At 35.6% G+C, this 22,733-nt stretch overlaps 2 protein-coding genes across 3 annotated transcripts; one reads left to right on the top strand and one right to left on the bottom strand.

Moving 5' to 3' along the window:
* Positions 1-1,661: 1,661 nt before the first annotated feature.
* Positions 1,662-6,456, bottom strand: LOC129803899 (LETM1 domain-containing protein 1). The gene is made up of 3 exons (XM_055850775.1): positions 6,356-6,456; positions 5,923-6,291; positions 1,662-2,457 (listed from the first exon to the last, which is right to left on the bottom strand). Exons 1-3 carry the CDS (start codon positions 6,454-6,456, stop codon positions 1,839-1,841), a joined length of 1,089 nt encoding a protein of 362 aa, XP_055706750.1. The 3' UTR covers positions 1,662-1,838.
* A 378-nt stretch (positions 6,457-6,834) lies between these two features.
* LOC129803888 (lipoma-preferred partner homolog) lies at positions 6,835-19,676 on the top strand. 2 transcript variants are annotated; one of them, XM_055850758.1, is made up of 5 exons: positions 6,835-6,951; positions 7,013-7,579; positions 10,858-10,908; positions 12,248-12,807; positions 19,049-19,676. In XM_055850758.1, the coding sequence occupies exons 1-5, from the start codon at positions 6,835-6,837 to the stop codon at positions 19,299-19,301; spliced, it is 1,548 nt and encodes a 515-aa protein (XP_055706733.1). In that variant the 3' UTR covers positions 19,302-19,676. The 2 variants fall into 2 exon arrangements, with proteins under 2 accessions (XP_055706733.1, XP_055706734.1); XM_055850759.1 differs by lacking the exon at positions 10,858-10,908.
* The last annotated feature ends 3,057 nt before the right edge of the window (positions 19,677-22,733 follow it).

Raw genomic sequence — 22,733 nt, 5'->3', positions numbered from 1 at the left:
TCCTCAATTGTTTAGCAGTTAGCCCTAGGTTTGTGAGAGAAAAAGTGGTGGAAACTGGGACGCAAACCATTTATCCATCCATTTCCAAATTGATTTCATAACGCACGGTAATCTTCAACTCCTCGCGATTATACGTTACTAAAGACACTTCTTCGAGATTCTGAAACATTATCTTTCGATATTTTGAATCTGTTTCGGCTACATCGTCTTAGGTCTGCTCCGAAGTTGGAACCCGTGCAAACTAAAGAAAACACAGCTTTTCTGAGCATGAATACGGTGATAGAAATTTGATGTATGCGGATAATTGTAGAGATTGTACAAAAATCAATTATTGCACAAAAAATCAACTCATTTTTAGGTTAATCGATATAACCTCACATTTATTCATATAACCTCTTGGATTGTTGCGAGAAGTGACAATTTTTTTTCTTAATGGAAAGCTTTGGAAGCTTAAGGAGGATCATAAAGACTGCTAAGGATAAAACTTTGAAGTCTTGGTGTGTTTTGTCTTGCAATATATCGAATTTTAAAATTTGCCCAAGGTTGCAAAATCAGAAGAAACTTAAAGAAAATCTTTATGTTCGCCTCTTTGAAATCTTATTTGTTTTTCCTTGTGTTAAATTATTTTAGCCGGGACACATGCGTTTTTAATGTAATCCACAGACTCCAACCTTCTTGTTAAAAATGTGGCCATTGAATAAGAGTCATGAAGGACTGCCCTTAAGTGAGCCGAAATCAATTCGAAAAGTTTAGTGCTTGGTGTCTTGGAAATAATTTTGGTAATTAAATTAAACTATTCAAGAACTTTTGAATATTCTACCTTTCTAAACTTGCCTAGATGGCGTTTTATATCAACTTTTCACAGTCTTTAAATCTAAACTAAAAATTGGATTTAATAATCATATCAAATGGGGCACTCAATGGGTCAAGTGTAAGAGCACTCGCTCTATGATGCAAGTGTCCCGGGTTCGAATCCCCTTTAGGTCACCAGGAATTTTTCTGGCGTTAAAGGTGTTCGGATTGCATCCAGTGAGCTTCACTGCACTTGATTCCACGGGCATGGGACTGACAACCTCATCCCGTACAAGAAAAAATTATAATGCATGTCTAGAAATCCCCTTGCGGGAAGGCCTCGTTCCTTCATGGAATGTTGTGCCAGCATTATTATTATTATTATTATTATATTATTATTAATTAAATTGAAATAATTTTTTCGGGTCAGTCGATGTGATCCGCAACAAACAGCCAAGACACCTAGGCAAAACCCACAATTTTTCGGGTGAGTCAAGACACCAACCTTTTTTCGGGTGGATTTCAACTCATTTTAGGGAAGTTCACGAACGCTATCTTGGAAAAATAATAATTGAAGAAACTTTTTATGCTCAGTATTCCAAATTTACTTACCTAATATTTGCAAAAAATAGAAACCGTAATTAAAACGTCCAAAATCCCCAAAATCGTATTTGTTTTTCTAAAATTATTTTAGCAAGGACACATTGTATTTTAATATATTCCAAAGACACCCACCTTTATGTTCCGTTGAAAGATAGATTTCGAGTAAGAGGTGCCCGTGATTTGGAACCTAGAATAAAGACACAAGTTGAAGACAAAAAACTGCAAGAGGATACATTCCTGCCTGTTTGCATACCAAAGACTTTCTCTTGAGTAAACCATAGTTATATTTCTAACAATTTTTCCTCTTTCAGAGAATAAAGTTTTTTTTTTCGAATTTTCGCAACTAAAAAGATCTTTTACTCTTGGGATTTGTTATATATTTATGTACATAGCAGACATCAACACTGTTGATCAGAGACACTTTCACTGACTAGCACGGAGGCTCACTTGTGAGTGAGCTTCCAGTTGTTGGGATGATTGTAGGCAATGAGGATGGGTAGGTGAAAGAAGAGGCTCATGGTATCTGTGTCCACGGCCAATGATACTGTCACCCAATCTCTCAGCCATTCGATCATGTGATCGTTGCTGAGATTTGTGGGATTGAGTCCTCGGAGGAAGCAGGCATGCTTCAGTGCATCCGGCTGCATGTTGTGGACTCCACCTTCGTGCTTGATGGCTCTGTCCATGTGCTGGAAGAGTTGAAAGCGTTCTGCTAGTCGTGCACGTTTCAGCAGTCCCGTCCGGACGCCATGGAGATGACACAGAGTTGCAACATGTCCGGACGACAGGGAACTCATCTGGTAGGGAGCTTTGCCAAAGATGGGCTTTGCTGCAAGAATTTCCTGGGCTGTGGGATGAAGGCCACTGCCCAGGAGGCCCAAAATGTTCGCGAGACGGCTGAAGTCTTCCGCTTCGGGACGTAGCGTCTCAAGTTTAGCCTGCAAATACCGAAAGATCCGGCGATTGTGGACTATTCGCTCCTTGAGAAAGAGCTGCTGGAACTCACTCTTCTGCCGGATATTCCAGAAATGTGATGTGAGAAAGTATCTCGGGTACATGTACCTGAAACATCGCTAAACTCAATTGGCACGAAAAAGCAAGAGAAATTGTCGCAAAATTAGGAGGTTTTCTGATAAGGATTATCAGTTCTGTGACGCGGGTATTCTTGAATTTCGAGGAAATTATTCCCATGCTTGCTTTCACTTGCGAATTTTTCAAATATTTTCGATAAAATTTTCGAAATTTTTTTGACTTATCTTGGTTCGATCCAAAGTCGAATTGCTTTTAGTGAAAATAAATTTATCCAGGACAAAAAAGTAAGTAAAAAAATAAAGTTAATAAAAGTGCATAAAAATAAAAATAATATTTTCTCATATTCTGATCGGGGTAGAATTTGATTTTCTAAAAATCTCCCACCAAGATATTTTCCATAGTTAAGCCACGCCCCTTTCAAGTGAAATAAATTATTAAAATAGTTATCTTTTTAATTTTTAAATTTCTAAATTTTGCATATTATGACATCTTATTAGAAGTATAGAGAATTCTATCTCATTTGTGAAATGATAAAAAACAATAGGGAGATCAATCTAAATTAACCACGCCCCTTTTATTATTTTTCATGATAATTAGGGCAAATACTGAAATTTTTGACCAACAATTTCATTTATTTTACGGAGAACCGGATAAAGATCAGAATTTTTTATATTCATTTAAATACAGTAGACTCTCTCTCAATCGGGAATATGGGGCGAAATGTCATCCGGTTTAGCGATAGAATTGAGCGTCAAAGCCTTTGTAAATTCTACAAAACTCGCTCATTTATAAAGAATCACGATAAAATAGGAAGAACTACAGCGAATTTGAGCAAATTAGCTTCATAATTTAGCGTGAAAACTGTCAACAAAATTTGTCGCCCGATTGAAAAAGAACCGATTGAGCGAGAGTCTACTGTAATAACAGGTGAGCGTGATTTTAGGGGGCATAACCTCACTTAATATTTCCTTTACTTTCGCACTTACGACAACGTAAAGCTTACGTTGCATTTTTTAGTCAATTTGCAGAAAATAAAAATTAAATTCAATTAATATTTTTTATTTTAAATTATATTATACGAAAGAGGAATAGCTGGCCCTATCACCGATATTGTAGCTATTTTTTGACCAATAAGATGCTATAACACTAATTAGTGATTTAACGATAAAATAATTGAAGCCGGTAAAACTATTTAATCATATTTCTGATTGAGGTAAATTTCTTGATGTGTATTATTCATAAGTCCCATATTTTGCTTGTAAAAAATCAATTTTTTACTAAATTCTTATAATCCTTCTATTTCAAAGTAGTTCTTCAAAGACTTGTCAAAATTCTATACAGCAGCTATATTGAATTTTGCGACGATCTCATTCCAGATTATCTTATAATATAGATCTTCCAATCTTTATATATATATTTGTTTTTATAAAAACATTCCTAGATAATCTGCCATTAATAAAAAAAAAACAGTGAAAAAATAAGTTTTTCTTGAAAAATATGATTGTAAAGTCAAAATGTGAAGTTTGAAGGCCTCTACACACTACCCAGCGAGCACTAGCTGAAAAGAGCAGCGTTTTCAGCATATTTTTGCTAAGTCGGTCAGCAAAAATTTGCTAACTGGTCAGTAGTTTTCGAACAAAAGTGCTAACCAAATTATATGGAAATGACACTGCCTTGCGAGTGTCCTTTTAAGGTTAACAGAACTCAGCTGAAAAAGCATACGTTTTCTGCTGAATTGAAATTCGTTAGCATTTGGTGTTCTCTAGAGAGGAGCTTTCAAATTTTCTGTCAAAAAAGTCAAAAATTGTAGTTTTGACAGAATTTAGACATTTCCATCTACAGCAAAGACGATTGTCTTCAAAAAATTTTTTGACAAAAATCGTTCCAAATAAATTTGTACAAGACGAATGTGTTTTCTTGAAATATAGTGCGTACCATTACCATAAGGTCACTTTGCAGAACTCAAATTTTTTTCTGTTTTCGTTTTATTTAATTTTTTTCCGCAAAATACTTTGAATTGAATTTGTTTACAACTGATTATTGTAATTTTTTGACATTGCAACAGCTCTCCCATGTTTCCATTGAAGAAATGCTGATTTTTATGGTTTTTCAGTGTATCATTACCATAAGGTCACTTCTCAATAAGGACTTTTTCTTCTATATATATTTTTTTATTTAATTTTTTTCCACAAAATACTTTGATTGGATCCTATTTATGATAATTTATTGACAGTGAAACATCTTTCTTAAATTTGAATTGAGAAAATATCAATTTTATACGTTTTTGATCGTAAAACTACGATAATGTCAATAAATTCTTTTGTAATGTTATTATTCGAGATAATTTTTATGCAAGTCTTTAAAATTAGTGATTCCAACGTTTTTCTGAAGTATTTCAAGAATGTGATTAGGCATACTATCGATTAAATTTTCGATGAACTTATCTTCAGGCTTGTTGCAGGTATCCAAAATTGCAGATTTTAACTTCAAAACGTAAGTGCATTGGCGAATATCGGCGTAAATATGGCAAACAAGAATCCCCCAAATATTCTCAATTGGATTGAAGTCAGGAGTTCAAGAGGTCAGGTGGCTGCGGCAAGATTTTGATATGAACTGAATTTAATTTAGTGTGATGTTAAAAAGAAGAAGTAGAGTACGAAAGAGTGATAGACATATACAATTTTTTAAGAAAAAAAAGTGATTTGAATTTTGAGTTTATGAAATTTTCTTGATCGAAAAGGTATATCGGATCCATAAAGGTTCAATTGAAATGAAAATTAGTATTTTTCTGCATGAATTTCTATTTGTTATACGAAAAACAAAAACTTGGTTAGTATAAAATTGGTTAATTCTAATTCTAAGCTTTATGTCATGTTGGCTTCAAACATATTTTAATATAAAAAAAATATAGGAAATTACTTAAAAATTAAAGAATTAATTTTGGCCAATTTTATTACCGTTATTTAAATATTAAAAAAAAATCAAAATAGGTTGGGCTTAAAGTGTTTAAGAAATGTAAATAACGGGATTATTATCAGAAGTTTTTGAAATCCGAGGTGAAAGTAAAATTATTCGGATTTGTTAGGCATTATTTTTTTATATTTCTTTTAAATAAAATTGAATTTCTTGGGAAATTTTATCCAAAACAAAATTGAAAACTAATTTGTTCTTATGCTATCTAATTTTAACTAAAGTTTTGTAATAAATCAGAGGAAATGTATAATTTTTATTTCTTTGAAAAGTTGCATCGTATCTCACAATCAGTTTAGTTAAATTCACAATTTTGCTTTTTACTAATTCTATTTTTTATTCAAGATCCTAGAGACGTAAGGATTTTCGAGATGAAAATATTCGGAAAAAAACTCGTGAAATTCCCGTGGGAAAATTTCCCCGTGTGAACTTTTCGAAGAAATTCGAAAATACTTTTTTTTGCCGGTCTTCTTTAAAGATTTTTTGTGGGATGTATGAGGGCATGGGAGTCATTTGGGTACTTACGCGAGAGGGAATATCACATAATTGGCGAAAGGCAGGGCAGAGATGAGCAGAACTGGGGCCACCTTCATCATATCTCGTGGCATTTGATAATAGAGTTCTAGCTCCTTCCGCGTGAGTGCCTTAAGTCCATTGGGCGATGTGTTGGCAATCCGGGTTATTTTGAGGAATTTCTTGGTGTCAGCATAGAAGTCCTTGATGCCCACCATGAAGACCCGGTAGACGTGCATCGCCGCCGGGAACTTCTTTTCGAGCACCTTGTCATAGTTCTGCAGGTAGTCAAAGTATCGGGTGAATACATAGCCTCTGACGTTCTTTCTCACATTGGCACGACTATATTTGGACTTCTTGTCCTCCGAAGGGTTACTGGAGCTGAAAAGATTTTGAGGAATTTCTCTGAATTACAGGAAAATTCGAGGAAGTCTGAAGGTCTCACCTGTCGGAAGTTTCGAAGCGTTTTTGGGTCACTGGTGCAAAGGATACACGAACGGGGCATGTGTAGCTAGGATGGGTGATTCTCAGAAATTGGCGATACATTCTTATCACACTCCATCAACCTTTAACTTTGCCGCTTAATTAAGATTTCTTTCTCCACTCTCACATTTCATCATTCCCGGACTAACCATTTAAATTTCGCCGTAAACTGTCATCTCACGGCGAATTGCGTGACGAAGTGCGAAGGAATTTTTCTTGGTGTTTACAATTGCATTTTTTAGTAAATTTTACTGAGTAATTTACTGAATTTGCACATTTTAGCCAGTGACACAGTTTTCCCAGAGCCATGAGCTCACAGTGAGATAGTGCTGTGTGGACGAGGTGGTGAGAAAAGCACAGAAAAGTGTCAATAACAGTGAAGTGTGTGCGTGTCGAATTTGGGTGCAATTTTTGGAAACTTCCGGAAGGGTGCCACCAGCAATGAACGGGCTCAATGAGAAATTGCAGCAGATGAAGCTTAAGGGGGAACTGGAGAAGAGTCCCAAACGAGTAGGACCTCCAATACCTCCAAAGCCTAAGCATCCCAATCCCAATTCTGTAAGTTTAGAAGGAAACTTCTGAGTGTCCGGAAGATGACCGGGTGAGTCTTTTTTGCCAGATAACGAGTGATAGTGTGACTGTCCGTCATGGGAATCAGCCCATTTACAATAATGTCAGCCAAATGAACACCCTGGACAATTCTATTGTCCTCGATCAGCAATTGGCTGCTCTGGAGTATCATAAGCAGACCCTCGAGGCTCAGAAACAGCGAAACATCACTCCGAGCCCCCATGGGGCACCTGACAAGCCTGAAAATCCCAATCGGAATGCCGATGGGCTTGTCTACAGTAATATAGTCCACAGTCGTGGGCGTGAGGAGAAGAATCTCTACTCCAACATTCCCTACAATCGTTCAACTTCGGATGATTTCCCTCCTCCACCACCCCTTGAGCTCAATCCTGACCCCACCCATGAATATTCTAGACATGTATCCTCGGAAGATGAACTTCCTCCTCCTCCAAGTCCTGTCAGTTCATCTTACAGCGAACTCCGCCGTGCTATCGATAGTGGCTATCCCACGATGTCCACCTACGCGGGCATCCACCCAGCGCACGTGGAGCAGAACCACGGAAACTTTGCGGGAATCTATCAGAACGAGTACGGGGCCTATGCTCCAATCTCTCAGGTAAGTCTTCAATTTTGATTTTGCTTCATCCAAGTGCTTTCCTGGCTTCTGGATTCTGGAGGCATCTGACCTCTCCGGATGATTGGAATGATGTCGAGGAATTTTTTGAGAGACTGTGGGAGGGCAGTATGAGAAGTTGAATGATTGATTGTCACGCTAATTGTGGAGTATAAGCTTGAATTTGATGATGAAATTAGTGAGAAATTCGTCACTTAGCATTGTCGTCACTTCAATCAACTATCGACGGAAGTCGATAATGTTTTGTCTCATTTGTTTTCTTGGCGACTCGGCGGAGATTCTTTACTCTATTTTGCTAGGTTTTATAACAAAAATAGAATTAGTCACGAATTTGAGATAACTTACAGATCTTTACCGAACATTAACGAATAGAGGACAAACGGTTTCAGATAGCCATTGAGGGTCTTTTGATAACCCCTCTACTCGAATTGCAACTCTTCAAATATTGCAATAAAATTTTTATTTTATGATAAATCTACAATGCTGATTTTCTCTGATAAGTTGCATTTTAAAGTATTAAAAAAATAAATTCAAAATAACTAGTATGTGGTCATAGACATTCGCCAATAAGACGTAAGTTAGGATGAGTACAAAAAAAATTCTAAATGTGGAGTACTTGAATATTTATCAATAATAATTATTATCACAGCCGAAGGAAAAAAATGATGTTGTAATTCCCGTTTCTGTGTTTCTTGGACCGGTTTTTCTGTATTTAAAAACATTTCCGTGTTTATTTAGAAAATGCATTTCTGATTTTCTATAATTGCTTCCGTGTGTTTTGTACGATATTCCACATTCTTACCGTGCTATCACACTAGGATTTTTTCAATTTGTAAATTCAATTTAATTTTCAGATGATTAGTTTCTATGCGTTATTTTGCACTTAAAACCAATTCAATTGATAGATCTTTACTTATTTATTAATAAAAACTAATACTTGGTCCAGAAAAACCTGTTTAAATATGATAAATTAACATAAATGTGGTTGACCAAATAAAATGAATTCAGCAAATTAAAATGTTAAAATTGCTCAATAATTTCAATTTTATTGCAGTTAAATAAGTAGTATTTTAAAGAAAATTATTCTTATTAAATTTATTTACTCGTAATTAATATTATTTGTGGCCAAAAAATAAAATAGGTAAAATGTTTTAGTGATAAACTTGCATGAAATGAAGCTTAAGTATCGGGAGTAATTTATTAAGTTCCTCTAAAGTCATTCGAAGGAAATTGTTGTGTTAAGAAATCTTAGTTGGGACGACTTCATACAGATTTTCAATAAAACTGTATCAGAGTCGCTGCAATAGCCCTTTGCCTACAATTCTTTTTTCTGGCTTTGAGGATCCTTCTGAATAACAGATAAGTGAGTTGACATTTTAAGTATTTTAAGTACTATCACACATTTTCCGGAGTCATTAACAATCAAAAACCTCGCGGCACTATTTAAAATTGAGCAAATTTCTTGCAAAATGTGTCCTGTCTGTGAGAATTTTCAAGTAAATTCTAGAAATCTTAATGCTCAAATGGCTCAATTGAATTTAAAATTAAAACGTGAAATGCTAGTGTGATAGCACCATTAAAAAGGCTTCATTGGCTTTTGTCCTTGGATTCGATTCTGCTTTTCTAAAAATGCTTCCGTGTTTCTTGAATAGGATTTTGAGTCTCTAGAAAAATTTACGGTTTTTTTCTTTGATGGCTCCGGCATACCTTTTAGATCAGGAAAATTTCATAAAGTCGAAATCCGCATCCCTTTCTTTCTCAAAATCTATTGCTTCAGTCAATTCCATTCATTCACACTCTTCTTCTTCTTTTAAACATCATAACAAATTAAATTTTGCGCAGTCGAATTTGAAGTTCGAACGAATGAGATAGACATACGCAAAACGTTTGAGAGAGAAAGAGATGTGAATTTTGATTTCATGAAATTTTACTGATCTAAAAGGTATGCCGGAGCCATGATAAATGATTTTGCGGTTTTCTTGAAACTTCTCTGTGTTTTTTGGATACGATTTTGCTTTTCTAGAAAGATTACGTATTTCTAGGACACGATTATTCATTTCTAAAAACGTTTCCGTATTTTTTGAATGTGATTCTGCGTTTCCAGAAACCTTTTAGTTTTTATTGTGATTCTTCGTTTCTCAAAAAATCGTATTTATTGAATGCTATTCGGCATTTCTAAAACATTTAAGTGTTTTTTGGACGTGATTCGTCGTTTCTAGAAACGTTTACAATTTTTTTAATGTGACACCACAATTTCTTATTTCTTGGATGATATTCTGCATTTTTGAAAGTTTTCATAGTGTTACTTGGATGTGATTCTGCGTTTCTTTAAAACCTTTACGTATTTATTAGACGCGATTCTTCATTTCAGAAAGTGTTTCCGCATTTATTGGATGTGATTCTGCGTTTGTAGAAACGTTTCCTTGTTTTTTGAATGCCTTGGATACACTTCTATGTTTTTGAAAACGTTACCGTGTTTCTACAATGCGATTCTCCAATTCTTGAAATGTTCCTTGTTTCTTGCATTCAACTCTAAAGTTTCAATATCTTTAGGTTTCAGTGTTTCTTGGATGCATTCCAGCTTATTTAGTAAATTATATTATTATTGATTATTATTATTAATTATATTATTATTATCAATTATATTATTATTTATTATTATTGGATGTGATTCAGCCGGTAGAGCGTTTTTAGGAAGCGTTTTCGGTATTTCTTGAATACGGTTCTGCATTTAAGTAGATGTTTTTGTGCGATTGCAGTCTGGACTTCTGCAAGTTTATGGGTTTTTTTAAATGCAATTCTGAGTTTTTTAGTATATTTTCTTCGTGAGAGTGCGCTATTTTAAAAACAATTTTAGTTCTTTCTAAATGTTTTCTTGTAAAATGAACAACATATGCGTTTGCAAGAAACTTCTCTGTTAAAATAATTTAAAGATAGGGTTTATCATTGAACGCAATTCAACAACGAAGGAATTTATGAGTCACCTGAATAAACCTGATAAATAAGAGATAATCGTGTTTTCCATTTCTCGTGTTTCATCGTAAACTAATTTACGACATTTGCTAAGTAAAGTCACATCAGACTATTTTTGTGGTGGAAAAAATGTCAATTAGCAAGTGAAGTAACATTCTCAAGGACGCTAAAATATTCTTCAAAAATCATTCAAATTGCATGAGCCGCGCTTTTAAAATAATTGTTTACCAATTTAGCACTAACAATTTGCACATTTTTCTCTGCTTTCATTGCAACTAATCTCGCAGACGGATAACAGTTTGAATAGCGATTATTATGGATATGGATCATCCTCTCAGGTGTGCACTTACTTTACTAAAAACCACTTTCATTTCTGCTTAATGTTTTTTATCTTAAGTATTTTGTTTTAAAGAGTACTTGTGATATTTATGAATTTTTTACAGAGTTAGTAAATGATATCTTGAACATGCTCCAACTTTAAATGATTTTAAGCCACACCCTTTTTTTACAGAATTATGATTAACTCGATAAGTTTTGTCTGTTTTTATTTGTGAGTCTTTAATGTTTAATAAAAGTATATTGTGTCGTATTTACACGTCAAGCCCCAAATGACATAAAATTGAGCTAGGGGATTCCGCCCATAATAAAATAGGTAACGCCCACTGTAAGACTTTTATTTAAAGGAAGACTGTATGAAATATTTATGAGTTGCTACTTCAAAGAAAAAGTGAAATAGAAAACTTGAAAATAGAGAGTGAAGCAACAATTTATCTGACACGCCCCTTTGAAACCACGCCCATTTAAATGTGTTCTTTAGAAATTATAATGTTTTCATAGCATATCCTGTAAGTTTGTTGAAAATACCATGCAAGAGGAATAAAACTAAGGAACAAAACAGTATGTTCTGTGAATTATTTCATGTACAGCTCGCAATAAAGTTCGTTCTGCCATACTTATTCGGAAGCCACACCCACTTTTATCTATAAACACTATTTAGCTTTAATTATTTTTGAGTAATATTTCAGAAATTGGTTAAATTTTTATGAAATACAATGTGATGATTACAAAATTTATTATTGTTTTATACATATTTTATTGGGGGCGTGGCCTCTTTTATAAAGAATAATATTCTTAAGGCTCTGCTCAAAATAAGATTAGGCTTCTAGACATTTTTTTAAGTCGTACTATGAGCATCCTTCTCATCAAAAATTTAAAGCTTCCTATTCTTTATTGACATAAACTTCTAATGGGGGCGTGGCCTCTTTTATAAAGAATAATATTCTTAAGGCTCTGCTCAAAATAAGATTAGGCTTCTAGACATTTTTTTAAGTCGTACTATGAGCATCCTTCTCATCAAAAATTTAAAGCTTCCTATTCTTTATTGACATAAACTTCTAATGGGGGCGTGGTCTCTTTTATAAAGAATAATATTCTTAAGGCTCTGCTCAAAATTGAGATTAGGCTTCTAGACATTTTTTAAGTCGTACTACGAGCATCCTTCTCATCAAAAATATAAAGCTTCCTATTCTTTATTGACATAAACTTCTAATGGGGGCGTGGCCTAAAGTTATTAATTATTGGAATTTGTCTAAAGAGTCGTTAATGAACTTTCTCGTAAAATTTAATTAAAAAAAAGGTTTCAGTAAAACGGAAACTATAAAATGGTTTTTGTCATAGAATTCTTCGACTTACGAGTCGATCTACGAGCCCATTAATCCCCGGCCAGCTAGTGAGATGTCCTCTCGCTCAAATTATTCTCTGTACACGCCATACGGGAGCCGGGAGGCTGGTGGGGGCTACAAGGGAGCCCCCAAGGAGGCCGAAGTAGATGTGCTAACGGAGATGCTGGTGCAGTCGCTCGATGGCCATGCAGATGCCGATAGCTATGGGATATGCGTAAAGTGCGGCGACCGGGTTATTGGGGAGAATTCGGGGTGTACGGCAATGAATCAGATCTATCACATTGAGTGCTTCACATGCTGCCAGTGCCAGATCAATTTGCAGGGCAAGCCATTCTATGCACTTGAGGACAAGCCCTACTGCGAGGATGACTATTTGAATACACTGGAAAAGTGCTCGGTGTGCATGAAGCCTATTCTTGAGAGGATTCTACGTGCCACGGGGAAACCCTATCATCCAGGATGTTTCTGCTGTATCGTCTGTGGGAAGAGTCTCGATGGGATTCCCTTTACTGTTGATGCTACAAACCAGATTCACTGCATTGAGGACTTTCACAAGTAAGTTCTTTTTTGGAATTTATTGGTATTATTTCATACTTTCCAAAATTTCATGAAATTTTAATTTAAATAAAACGGGATAGCTCTGGATCCGTGGATGATAAACTCATAAGCTTTTTTATTAGGTTTCATAGAATTTGAAACCCTTTTTTGCCAAAATTTTTAGACATATCGCTGTTAAAGTTTCAATTTTTACTAATTTATTATCAATTTTTAACTAATTATTAATTTGCCAGAAGAATTAGACCAATTAGACAAATGCAGTGGGATCTTGTGATATATTCCTGGCTATGGAATGTTCTTTGGTAACCTGATGGAGAACATGATACAAAGGCTGAAATCTTTCTGTGATATTTTTGACTATCATAATACTTATTTTATATCATAAACGCAACAATTCTAATTATTATTCGACTCGAAGGACCAATCTTATATTGTGAATTTACTTGAGGAATTAATTAATTAGAATACTCCTTGTTTTACATGAAAGACGCAAAAGCTTTGTTATCTGGCTCAAAGGACTAATTTTCGATTTTGCGTCCTCTCCGCTGCAGCTAAATGAGAGTTTTATGTTCAATACATTGCAACCATTTATTCAATGGAGCTTGGCCGGACTTCCCGGTTTCTTGTGGCCCGGTTGTTTACAATTAGATCTGAGGATCTCTACTGCATCTGGGGATTGATCTCTGCGTGCCAATTACAATTGGCAGCACTGCACTCGCAGTTGTTGTACTGTACATCTTCCGCATGGTACCTAGGAGGGGCGTATACAGTAGAGTTCCTCAAATTTGAACGTCATATTCAAAAAGTTAACGACTTTCATTTGAGATTAACTTTAAATTAAAAGATATGATATGAGACATATACTAATTATTTTATCAGCTGGCTGAAGTCTGTTTGCAAAATCGTACAGATGCAAGAAATCTTCAGATTGTAGGTCATTTTCCTCAGTCAGTTGAAATGTGTTTTCAAAAATATCTTTCCAACATCTCGAAATTGTATGGGATGATACGAGATCCCATGCCTGCGCTATCCATTCGATTGCTTTCAGAATGATAACATTCTTAACAGCTTCTGCTACCTCTGCGTCGTTCTCTAAGTGACTCAGGATATTTTGCAAGAACGTCCTCTTATAGATTTTTCTTATGGTCTCCAGAACATTCTGATCCATTGGCTGGATTGTGGATGTTATGTTCGGCGATAAATAAAGCACTCTAATCCCTCTGGAAACAAGCTCCTCTGCTCTTGGATGAACCGGAGCGTTGTCAAGGATGAGTGGGGCTTTTTCAGGTAGATTATTTTTTCTCAAGTGTTCACGCACTTGTGGTACAAAATCCTGAAAAAACCATTCCTCGAAAAGTGTTTTGATCATCCAGGCACTATTTTGTGATCCGTATTTTACTGGAAGATCAGACATATTTAAGTGCTTAAAAGCACGGGGCTTTCTGGATTTCCCAATCACGAACAGGGGGAGTTTATGGCCCCCTGATGCATTTTCACAAGCTAATAGGGCCCATTTATAGCTATGTATTACGCCGACGTAATACGCCTGCATATTACGCCGACGTAATACCGTTGTATTACGTCGGCGTAATACGCCGGTGTATTACGTCGGCGTAATACAACTTTGTATTACGTCGGCGTAATACGCCGGTGTATTACGTCAGCGTAATACATAGCTATAAATGGGTACATACTGTTATTCTTTCCTTATTGACTTTGAATCCGGGCGCACTTTTTCGGGATTTTTCAACAAGAGATGTTTTTGGTAATTGGCGGAATAATCCTGTCTCATCCGCATTATATATCTGCTCATAGGTGAGTTCTTAATCTGATATAATTTGCTGGAGATTTTCCAGAAAATCTGGCAGCAAATCTTCATTGGATGAGAGGGATTCCCCATTTACAGTCAATTGCCTTATCCCGTATTTTTTCTTCCACGCATCTAACCATCTGTACTGGCAGCGAAATTCTCAGGTCCATCCTTAAATTCTTCGAAGTATTTCTTTGCCTTTTCTTGGAGTATAGGACCACTAAGAGGGACTCCTACGAAATTATATACAACTGAAACGTACATTAATAGCCACTCAGTATTTCTATTTTACCTTTTTTTCTCATGAAAAAATACCACGTATACAAGGCCTGAGATGTCTGAGGATAGAGCTCAGAGTGCAATGTTTTCAGTTTAGCACTTTTCATCATCTGCATGTTGCATCAACTTTTCCCTTTGGCTTTTCCAGAACACTATCGTTGATTTCCCAATATTGAACCTTGTTGATTCTAGGGATTTTCCATTCTCTAGAAGCTCAAGAGCACGTATTTTCTCACAAACCTTCGTTGTCACATATTTCCTTTTCATTTTATACGCTAATAATTAAGAAACAACAAATAATGGTCTTTATTCACCCATAAAGTTTGAAGAAATCTTTTTATCTTCTATTCACATAACCTCAAATTTTACACTTTGAACTCAACCGTCGTTCAAATTTGAGGAAATCGACTGTATTTGGTGACTTTGTCCCTGACCCCGATGGTTAGGCGGACTGTTATGTCGACCACGAAGATCTTCCCGGTTTTTCACTACCAACACGGGTTTGAGAGCTCCGCTACCAGGGGCAGGGGGCATTGTCTTCTCCTTGAGAAACTTCGCTACATGATCGCGACGAGCGATTTCTTACACGACTAGGTCACGGATTTCATCGCGTCTTCGCGTCCTTCTGGCTTTGGTATGTATGCATATGCCCACAATGAGTCCGAAAGTTTCTGGCATGACACAGTACTTCTGACGATTAATGTCGTTATGCTGAATGAACTCACCAGTCGCCTCTTTGATCCACAACGTGATTATATAGCCTCTCAGGGCTGTCAAGTACCTCGAGGGCCTCAGCTCAGTTGCTTTTGATTTGATAATTCTGTAGAGTACGTATTGGCGCTGCAGTCGGTAGGGGGTTCAATGTGAACTTTGTTCTTGTAAAAACTTCAGTATTGTAATGGCTTCCTCCACAAAATAAACGTGTATAAATGTCTTAAGTCTAAATCACTTCACCTAGGCTAGTCTTTGAAAGCCAAGACAATCGCAGCTTATCATTTGGTGACCGCCCAATCATTGAGCATGCGCCGCCTTTCGCGGAGCTTATACTCCTCGGTGACTTGCTCCAAATGTGCCGTTATACGACACGGGCAGATCTGGCGATACCCGCCAGTCGTTTCTGCAAACCCGAGACCACATTCAAGTGGCGCAACATTGTGTCATCAGATTGTAGTAACGTGATGCCTAGATTTTGCGTAGAAACCACAAGGGTTTCGTACCTCGGGATAACCAGACATCCTAATTTGCTATGACAGTACAGCAATCCGTTGGTTATGGACTGCCGAAGATGGAGGATTTCTTTTATACATGTTCTCATATCCTGGTCCAGGTGTAGAATCTACTTATCAGGAGGACTGCTTTGTAGAGCTTAAGAGGCTGGCGCTTAACCCTCCTCAAGCCCCTCCTGTAGGTTCTTCCTTAACAAGACTTATTTTACTTCAAACTGATTTGACAATAATGACTAACAAATGAGGTTTTTTAAGGCATTTTAAGAAAATTTTAGAGCGTTTTCAAGAACGTGACTTCAAGCTTTTTTTTACTTTGACAGCGTTAATCGCATATAATGAAGTTAGCTGCAAGATCCATCCCTACAACAATTTGAACAACGATCTTCTCACTGACTTCCGCGGACATGTCCCTCAACAATTATTTTTGAAATTTTGGAAATTTTATATAGTAAAGAGAGGTAATCCGGATACTTTTCATAGAGTGCGACTTTAATGCTTGTTTTTGGACTGATGAAATATTTTTTTCCCCATTCCAAATCAATAGAATTATTCTTTGTTTAATTTAGAATCATAATAGAAATAGAATTTTAGCAATAATATTGATGAAAATTAATAAAATTACGATAATATTAATATATGCGCAAGAATGTTACTGCGACGCTTTTATGTAACTCCGTTGAATTCGATCAAACTCGGATGCTCATTTTAAGGAAAAGTTTAATGCATAAAAATGAGAAGATATTTTTTCAAAAACATTTTTTTAGAGTTTTATTCCATCAATTCATTTCAATAATTTATTATTTAATTATATATATTTTTATTTATTTTAAGATTGCACTCAATTCTTTGATTTTTCCTCGGTTTTCTTGGCTGACTTCCTTCCACGTTTTTTCTTTTCAGCTTCAATTGGCATTTGAGCCTTTTCCTTTACCATGTTTTTCTCCTTTAGTTTTATCTCCTTTTCTTCTGCCCTTATTTTTTTGTTCCTCTCTCTGGTCAACTTCCGTTCAGCAATTTCTTTCTTTTTTTGTAAATCCTGCCTCAATTTTTCCTCCTGTTCCGCGATAATTTCCTCGGAAGATACAATATACTGGTGTTTGACATTGCTGGCTTTGACCCTCTTCTTCTGACGACGTTTTGGAATTTCTCCTGGCCAGAAATAGCATTGTTTTAGTGTGTCGAAGATCGGTTGAGTCTCAGAAGTTGCAGAGAGTTGGTTTCCAGGGATGACTGGATCATTTGAAGGATTATTGTCGGTGGCCTGATCGTGCTGGTTATTGATAATGGACTCCTCTGAATGTTGGAAAACAATTTTCGGGAAATAAAGACCAGCATAGAAAAGTGGCCCATCCATCCAGCCACTCTGTGTTGACGTTCCCATTTTCCATCCTTCTGCGTTGTGAATGGCAATTTTTGGAGTAATGTCAATTTTATGAACAGCCATTGGAGGAGCAAGTTCGCCAGTAGCTGACACCATGAAGAGTACTGTGATACATTGCTTCGGTCCTGAATTTTTAAGAGATGGAACTACACGTGAACCTCTCCTGGACAGGACATTTCCATCTTCCGGTGTCAAAAAGAAGGCACTTTCGTCGCAATTAAAAACACGGTCTGGTGAAATGCTCAGAAGGTTGTGTTCTGTGAAATATCCAAGACAATTCTGAAACCATTCCGTGAGGTCTTCAGCAGTAACAGTAGCTCTTTCCAATGAGAAGGATTTTGGTTTGCGTTTGCTGAGTTCTGGATGACGCTTAAGAAAATTCCTGAACCAAACGTCTCCGGGTCTTCCAGCTGTAAAATGGTTTGGAATTTTGTAGACCTCACAGATGAGTTTAACGCTGTCCAGAACTTGTTCCTTCCCGATGGGATGCTAGCCATCCGCACATCCCAGGATCCATTTGACAAGTTCTTTTTCCTGTTCTTTTGAAAGAATTGTTGGCCTGCCATTGCATTTGGGCACTCCTCTGGGTATTTGCCGGTCAATTTGTTATGCAGTGTTGTTCTTGGGACATTAAATGTTTTGGATGCATATGCTATGGTAGAACCATCTCGTACACACTGCAAGGCATTCCTAAGACCTTCCTTAGAGTAGGGCTTGTCCTTATAGGTCTTTTCTTTTGTTCCCTTTGGCATCTGAAACAGAAAAAGAGTCCTGAACAATGCAAATTCCTAACCAAAACATTGACTTTCACCGCATCCGACTTGCATCGAAATGTAAACATTCACAAAAATCACTTATTTCTGTATGAATTATTAATATATTATCAATAAACTCTTACTCACCTTGTAGATCAATAACTACACTAACTTTTATTAATAATTTTGATTGCAAATAATGTTTTATTATATAGAAAAAACACTAAACTTTTTCCAGCGACGAGCTGTCAACAGCAAAATTTTCTCAGAAATTAAATTTTTAGTATACAACCCAGCTGACCCGAGCTTAAAAAATATTTCTTTTACCCACTTATTAAACCGATAAAAATATAATTTTTGGTTTTTCTTAAAGTAGAATAGTTATATTATGATACTTCAGTAATTAATTACAGAATTAAAAATATAAATTATATTTTAAGTGGATGTATCGGAGTTAAATCGGTCGCGGCATCCGAGTTTTGCAATCGTCGGAGTTACATGGCCTTACTATAGTAACTTTGTGACAAATTGTGCAACTTTCAAGCAATTTGCTAAACTTCTTTAAATATGTGTCGAAAATATTGAAGCAATGTGATTTTTTGGAATTTTTGAGAAATTTTAGAAATTCCGAAAATTTTGTAATTTCTACACGGAAAAACTGTGCAAATTGCAAGCATCTATGCATTTCTAATGTCATGAAATTTTTGAAACTATCATGAAATTTTGGAAAACTTTCCATATTGCAAAAATTTTGTCCAATCGATACGAAAAATCTTTTTACTGCTAGAAAATTTGCTCCTCGCTGCTGTGTCTGCAAAATGCCAATAATGCCGGAGCCGGGAAAGGAGGAGACTGTGCGTGTCGTGGCTCTGGATCGAAGCTTCCATCCGTCGTGCTACAAATGTGAGGATTGCGGTCTGTTGTTGTCGTCAGAGGCAGAAGGACGCGGGTGCTATCCGCTGGATGATCATGTTCTATGTAAGAGCTGCAATGCTAAGAGAGTTCAGGCACTCACAAGTCATATGTCCACTGAACTCTAAAAATCATTCTGCTCGGTGCTGAGCGATTTTTGCCATAAAACTTACAATTTGATATTCCAGAAAGTGAAAGAGGGAGAAAATTGTGGTAGAAAAGTTTTTTTTGTCTGTTTTTATTACTTTACAAAGTTATTCGTTTTGTTACAATGTTGTGAGAGTTTTTGGGAGAAGACTTTTATTTTCCAGAAAAGAAGCATTCCAGAAGGGAGAATAGAGATTTAATCACATGAAATATCGGCAGTACGATGAACGCTTATTAAATGTTTTCTTTTTTTAGATGAAGAAAAAAAGCACTTGATGAATTTTGTAAGAGAAAAAATGTCATTTGCAATATTTGTACTCGTGTTTGTACTTAATAAAATAATCCAATGGCTAAATGTGTGGATTTCTATCGCGATAGGGGCCCATTGTTAATATGGGAACTGGAAAGGAAAGGACAGAGGAAGGGGATGTTCAGTTTCAATAGAAGGCTCTTGTCGATTTAATTTGGCGCCAATGCAGTAGTTTAACGCTTCATTTTCCTCCCCATACACGTGAATTATTGACCGGAAAATTGAGCGGAAAGAGCACAAAATTGTTCTTCCTTTTGTCCCTCTTTTTTGCTGTTTCACGGGAATTCCATGGCTATTTTTCTCCTTCCAAGAATTCCAAAAGGAAAATCTCCTGAGGAAAATGCACTTTTGTCTTTGTTCCCATTGAAAGCTATAATTGGTCACAACATTTTGTCACAACAAGCAAAAGGTCGATAAAATTGAGGCAGACAGGATCGCCGATTAATTGCCATAGGAATTTCTGATTGAAACAAAATAATTGATAACAAAATAAAGCCACTCTTCATCAATTTGAGGTCCTATCCAACTATTCTTTTAATGCAGGAATTCTATCAATTTGATTGTACCCGGAAATGCTAAATTCAATTTCTCGACAATTTTATTATTGATGAAATTGAGCAAAGTTAATTCATTTGCCTGGAATTCATTCGAAAGTTTGAGTAAAATGGCAATTGCTGCGGCACAACTTTCCAGTTGTAGAAAACTTCAGGAAAATTTAGAAAAAAATAATTGCTTGGCTGTGAATTCATTGATTTTTATATCAACCAATGGAAATTAATCTTGGATTCGCCATATTGGTGAGAATCGGTTTTTATTGGTTTATTGGGTTTAATTTTTTACGGGGATAAGATTTTTACGTGGTAAGTATAAATCTTGATTAGGGTGGAGTCTACACTATGGATTTTATACACACTTATCTAAAAGTAATTAACTTAATCTAAAGTTATTACATTAAACTGATTTCGAAAAATCAAAAAAATTGTTAATTACATCATAAACTAATAATTTTATAATTTTTCGAATTATGTTTTACGTGTAAGAACTTAAGATTTTTGCACGCTGTCCATAAGTGTATAACATCTATAAGTGTAGACTCCACCCTATATGTTGTGTATAATCTTTGACCTCCAACTCCAAATTGTCGCAACTTTTTGATATAAGGAAGAAATTTTCAGTTTGTATCAAAATAAAGATAAACAGATTTGATTGACTATCTTAAAAGAGGATCTATCTTTCTTATAAGATAAACTAGGCGGAGGTGGGGCTACTTTGAACTGTGAGGCTACATTGATATAGGATTTTTCGCCTATTTCTGAATAAAGCTTGTCCTTACCCTGTTTTTTACAATTACATATATAATTTAGAATAGCAATAGTTTTGTCTATCCAAATTACATCATGTTAAAACCCAGTTTACTTTAGAAACATGCTTAAAAAATCGTATAACAATGTTACCTCACAGTTGAAAGTAGCCTCACATCCTCCCACTTAAAAAACTGATTTTTATTAACAATGCAAGAATAACCACTTCGTCGCCACTTTTTACCACTTTTCGCCAGTGCTGTAACCACTTCTCGCTACCCATTTGAAAAGGTCCAAACTCGATTATTTCAGGCAATAATATTATGAAAAGAATACATTCAGCATTTCTTTTTCCTCGTGATCACCCTTTTATTACTCTCTTTAGGGTGGAATCACCAGTTCTCGCCACTTACATTGAAATCGCTATTTTTCGCAATTTATGAAATAAATGAGTCGCAATTTTTTTGTATTGTTTCTGCTTCTACGCATAGAATCGAAAAATAATAATTATTCGTTTTGGATTCACGATTTTGATCACTTTTTAGAGCAATATTTTAAGCAAGTGCATCGAATCCAACATCTCTTACCAAATGTACTAAGTGTCGTCAAATTTTCATCAGGCCAAAAATACCTATTTGGGTAAATAATTTGTCTATTGAATATTTAATTGCACTTGTGGAATACATAAAATTTGTATTTATTCAAATAATATTTCATTTTATATTATTTTTGTATAAAAATGAGGCATGGCGAGAAGTGGTAATATTCTGGAATTGATTTTACCACCTGTCGCCATATCTTTTCAGTAGGCGACGCTAACTTCACTTCGTACATTCTCAGTTGTCAAATCTGCATTGTTTACTTTCTGCAAAAGCCCCATAATTTGATTTCTCAAATAAAAGTGAAGAAAAATCATTTAAAGAGAGTAATAATAAAGTGATCACAAGGAAAGAGAAATGGTGAATGTATTCTTTTCATAGCATTGCCTAAAATAACCGAGTGTGGTTCTTTTCAAGTGGGTGGCGAGAAGTGGTTACAAATTTTACAAAACTGGCGAAAAGTGGTAAAAAGTGGCGACGAAATGGTTATTTTTGCATTATTAATAAAAATCAGTTTTTTAAGTAGTCCAGCGTTATGTTCTAGGATTATTGTTTTCACGTATCTAGAGCCAATACATCTAAGTAACTTTGTGTCAAATTTAACTTATCTTGTAACAAGGATTCAAAAGTTATGATTAAATGAATTTAATTTTTTCCTAAACATGGCGATAGCCGGTTATTCCACCCTATTTCTGAATAAAGCCTGTCCATATCTTTTAGAATCGCAATTGTTTTGTCTATCCAAATTACATAATGTTAAAACCCAGTTTCCTTTAGAAACATGCTTAAAAAATCGTATAACAATGTTGCCCCATAGTTCAAAGTAGCCCCACATCCCCCCACTTAAAAATCTGATTTTAATTAACAAAGCAAAAATAACCACTTCGTCGCCACTTTTTACCACTTTTCGCCAGTGCTGTAACCACTTCTCGCCACCCATTTGAAAAGGTCCAAACTCGATTATTTCAGGCAATTATGTTATGAAAACAATACATTCAGCATTTCTTTTTCCTCGTGATCACCATTTTATTACTCTCTTTAAGTCATTTTTCTTCATTTTTATTTGAGAAATCGAATTATTCGATTAGATTAGAATTACAGTACAGTAGACTCTCTCAAATTCGGGCATTTGGGACCAAAATGTCACCCGAACGATTTTTTATTCATCTGCATACACATAATTGAGTTTACATACCCAAATAT

This window comes from Phlebotomus papatasi, chromosome 2, assembly GCF_024763615.1.
Source record: "Phlebotomus papatasi isolate M1 chromosome 2, Ppap_2.1, whole genome shotgun sequence".
In the NCBI taxonomy this organism is placed as follows: Eukaryota; Metazoa; Arthropoda; class Insecta; order Diptera; family Psychodidae; genus Phlebotomus; species Phlebotomus papatasi.
The sequence above is the reverse complement of the archived record's forward strand: the minus strand, read 5'-3'. Positions and strand labels throughout refer to the sequence as shown.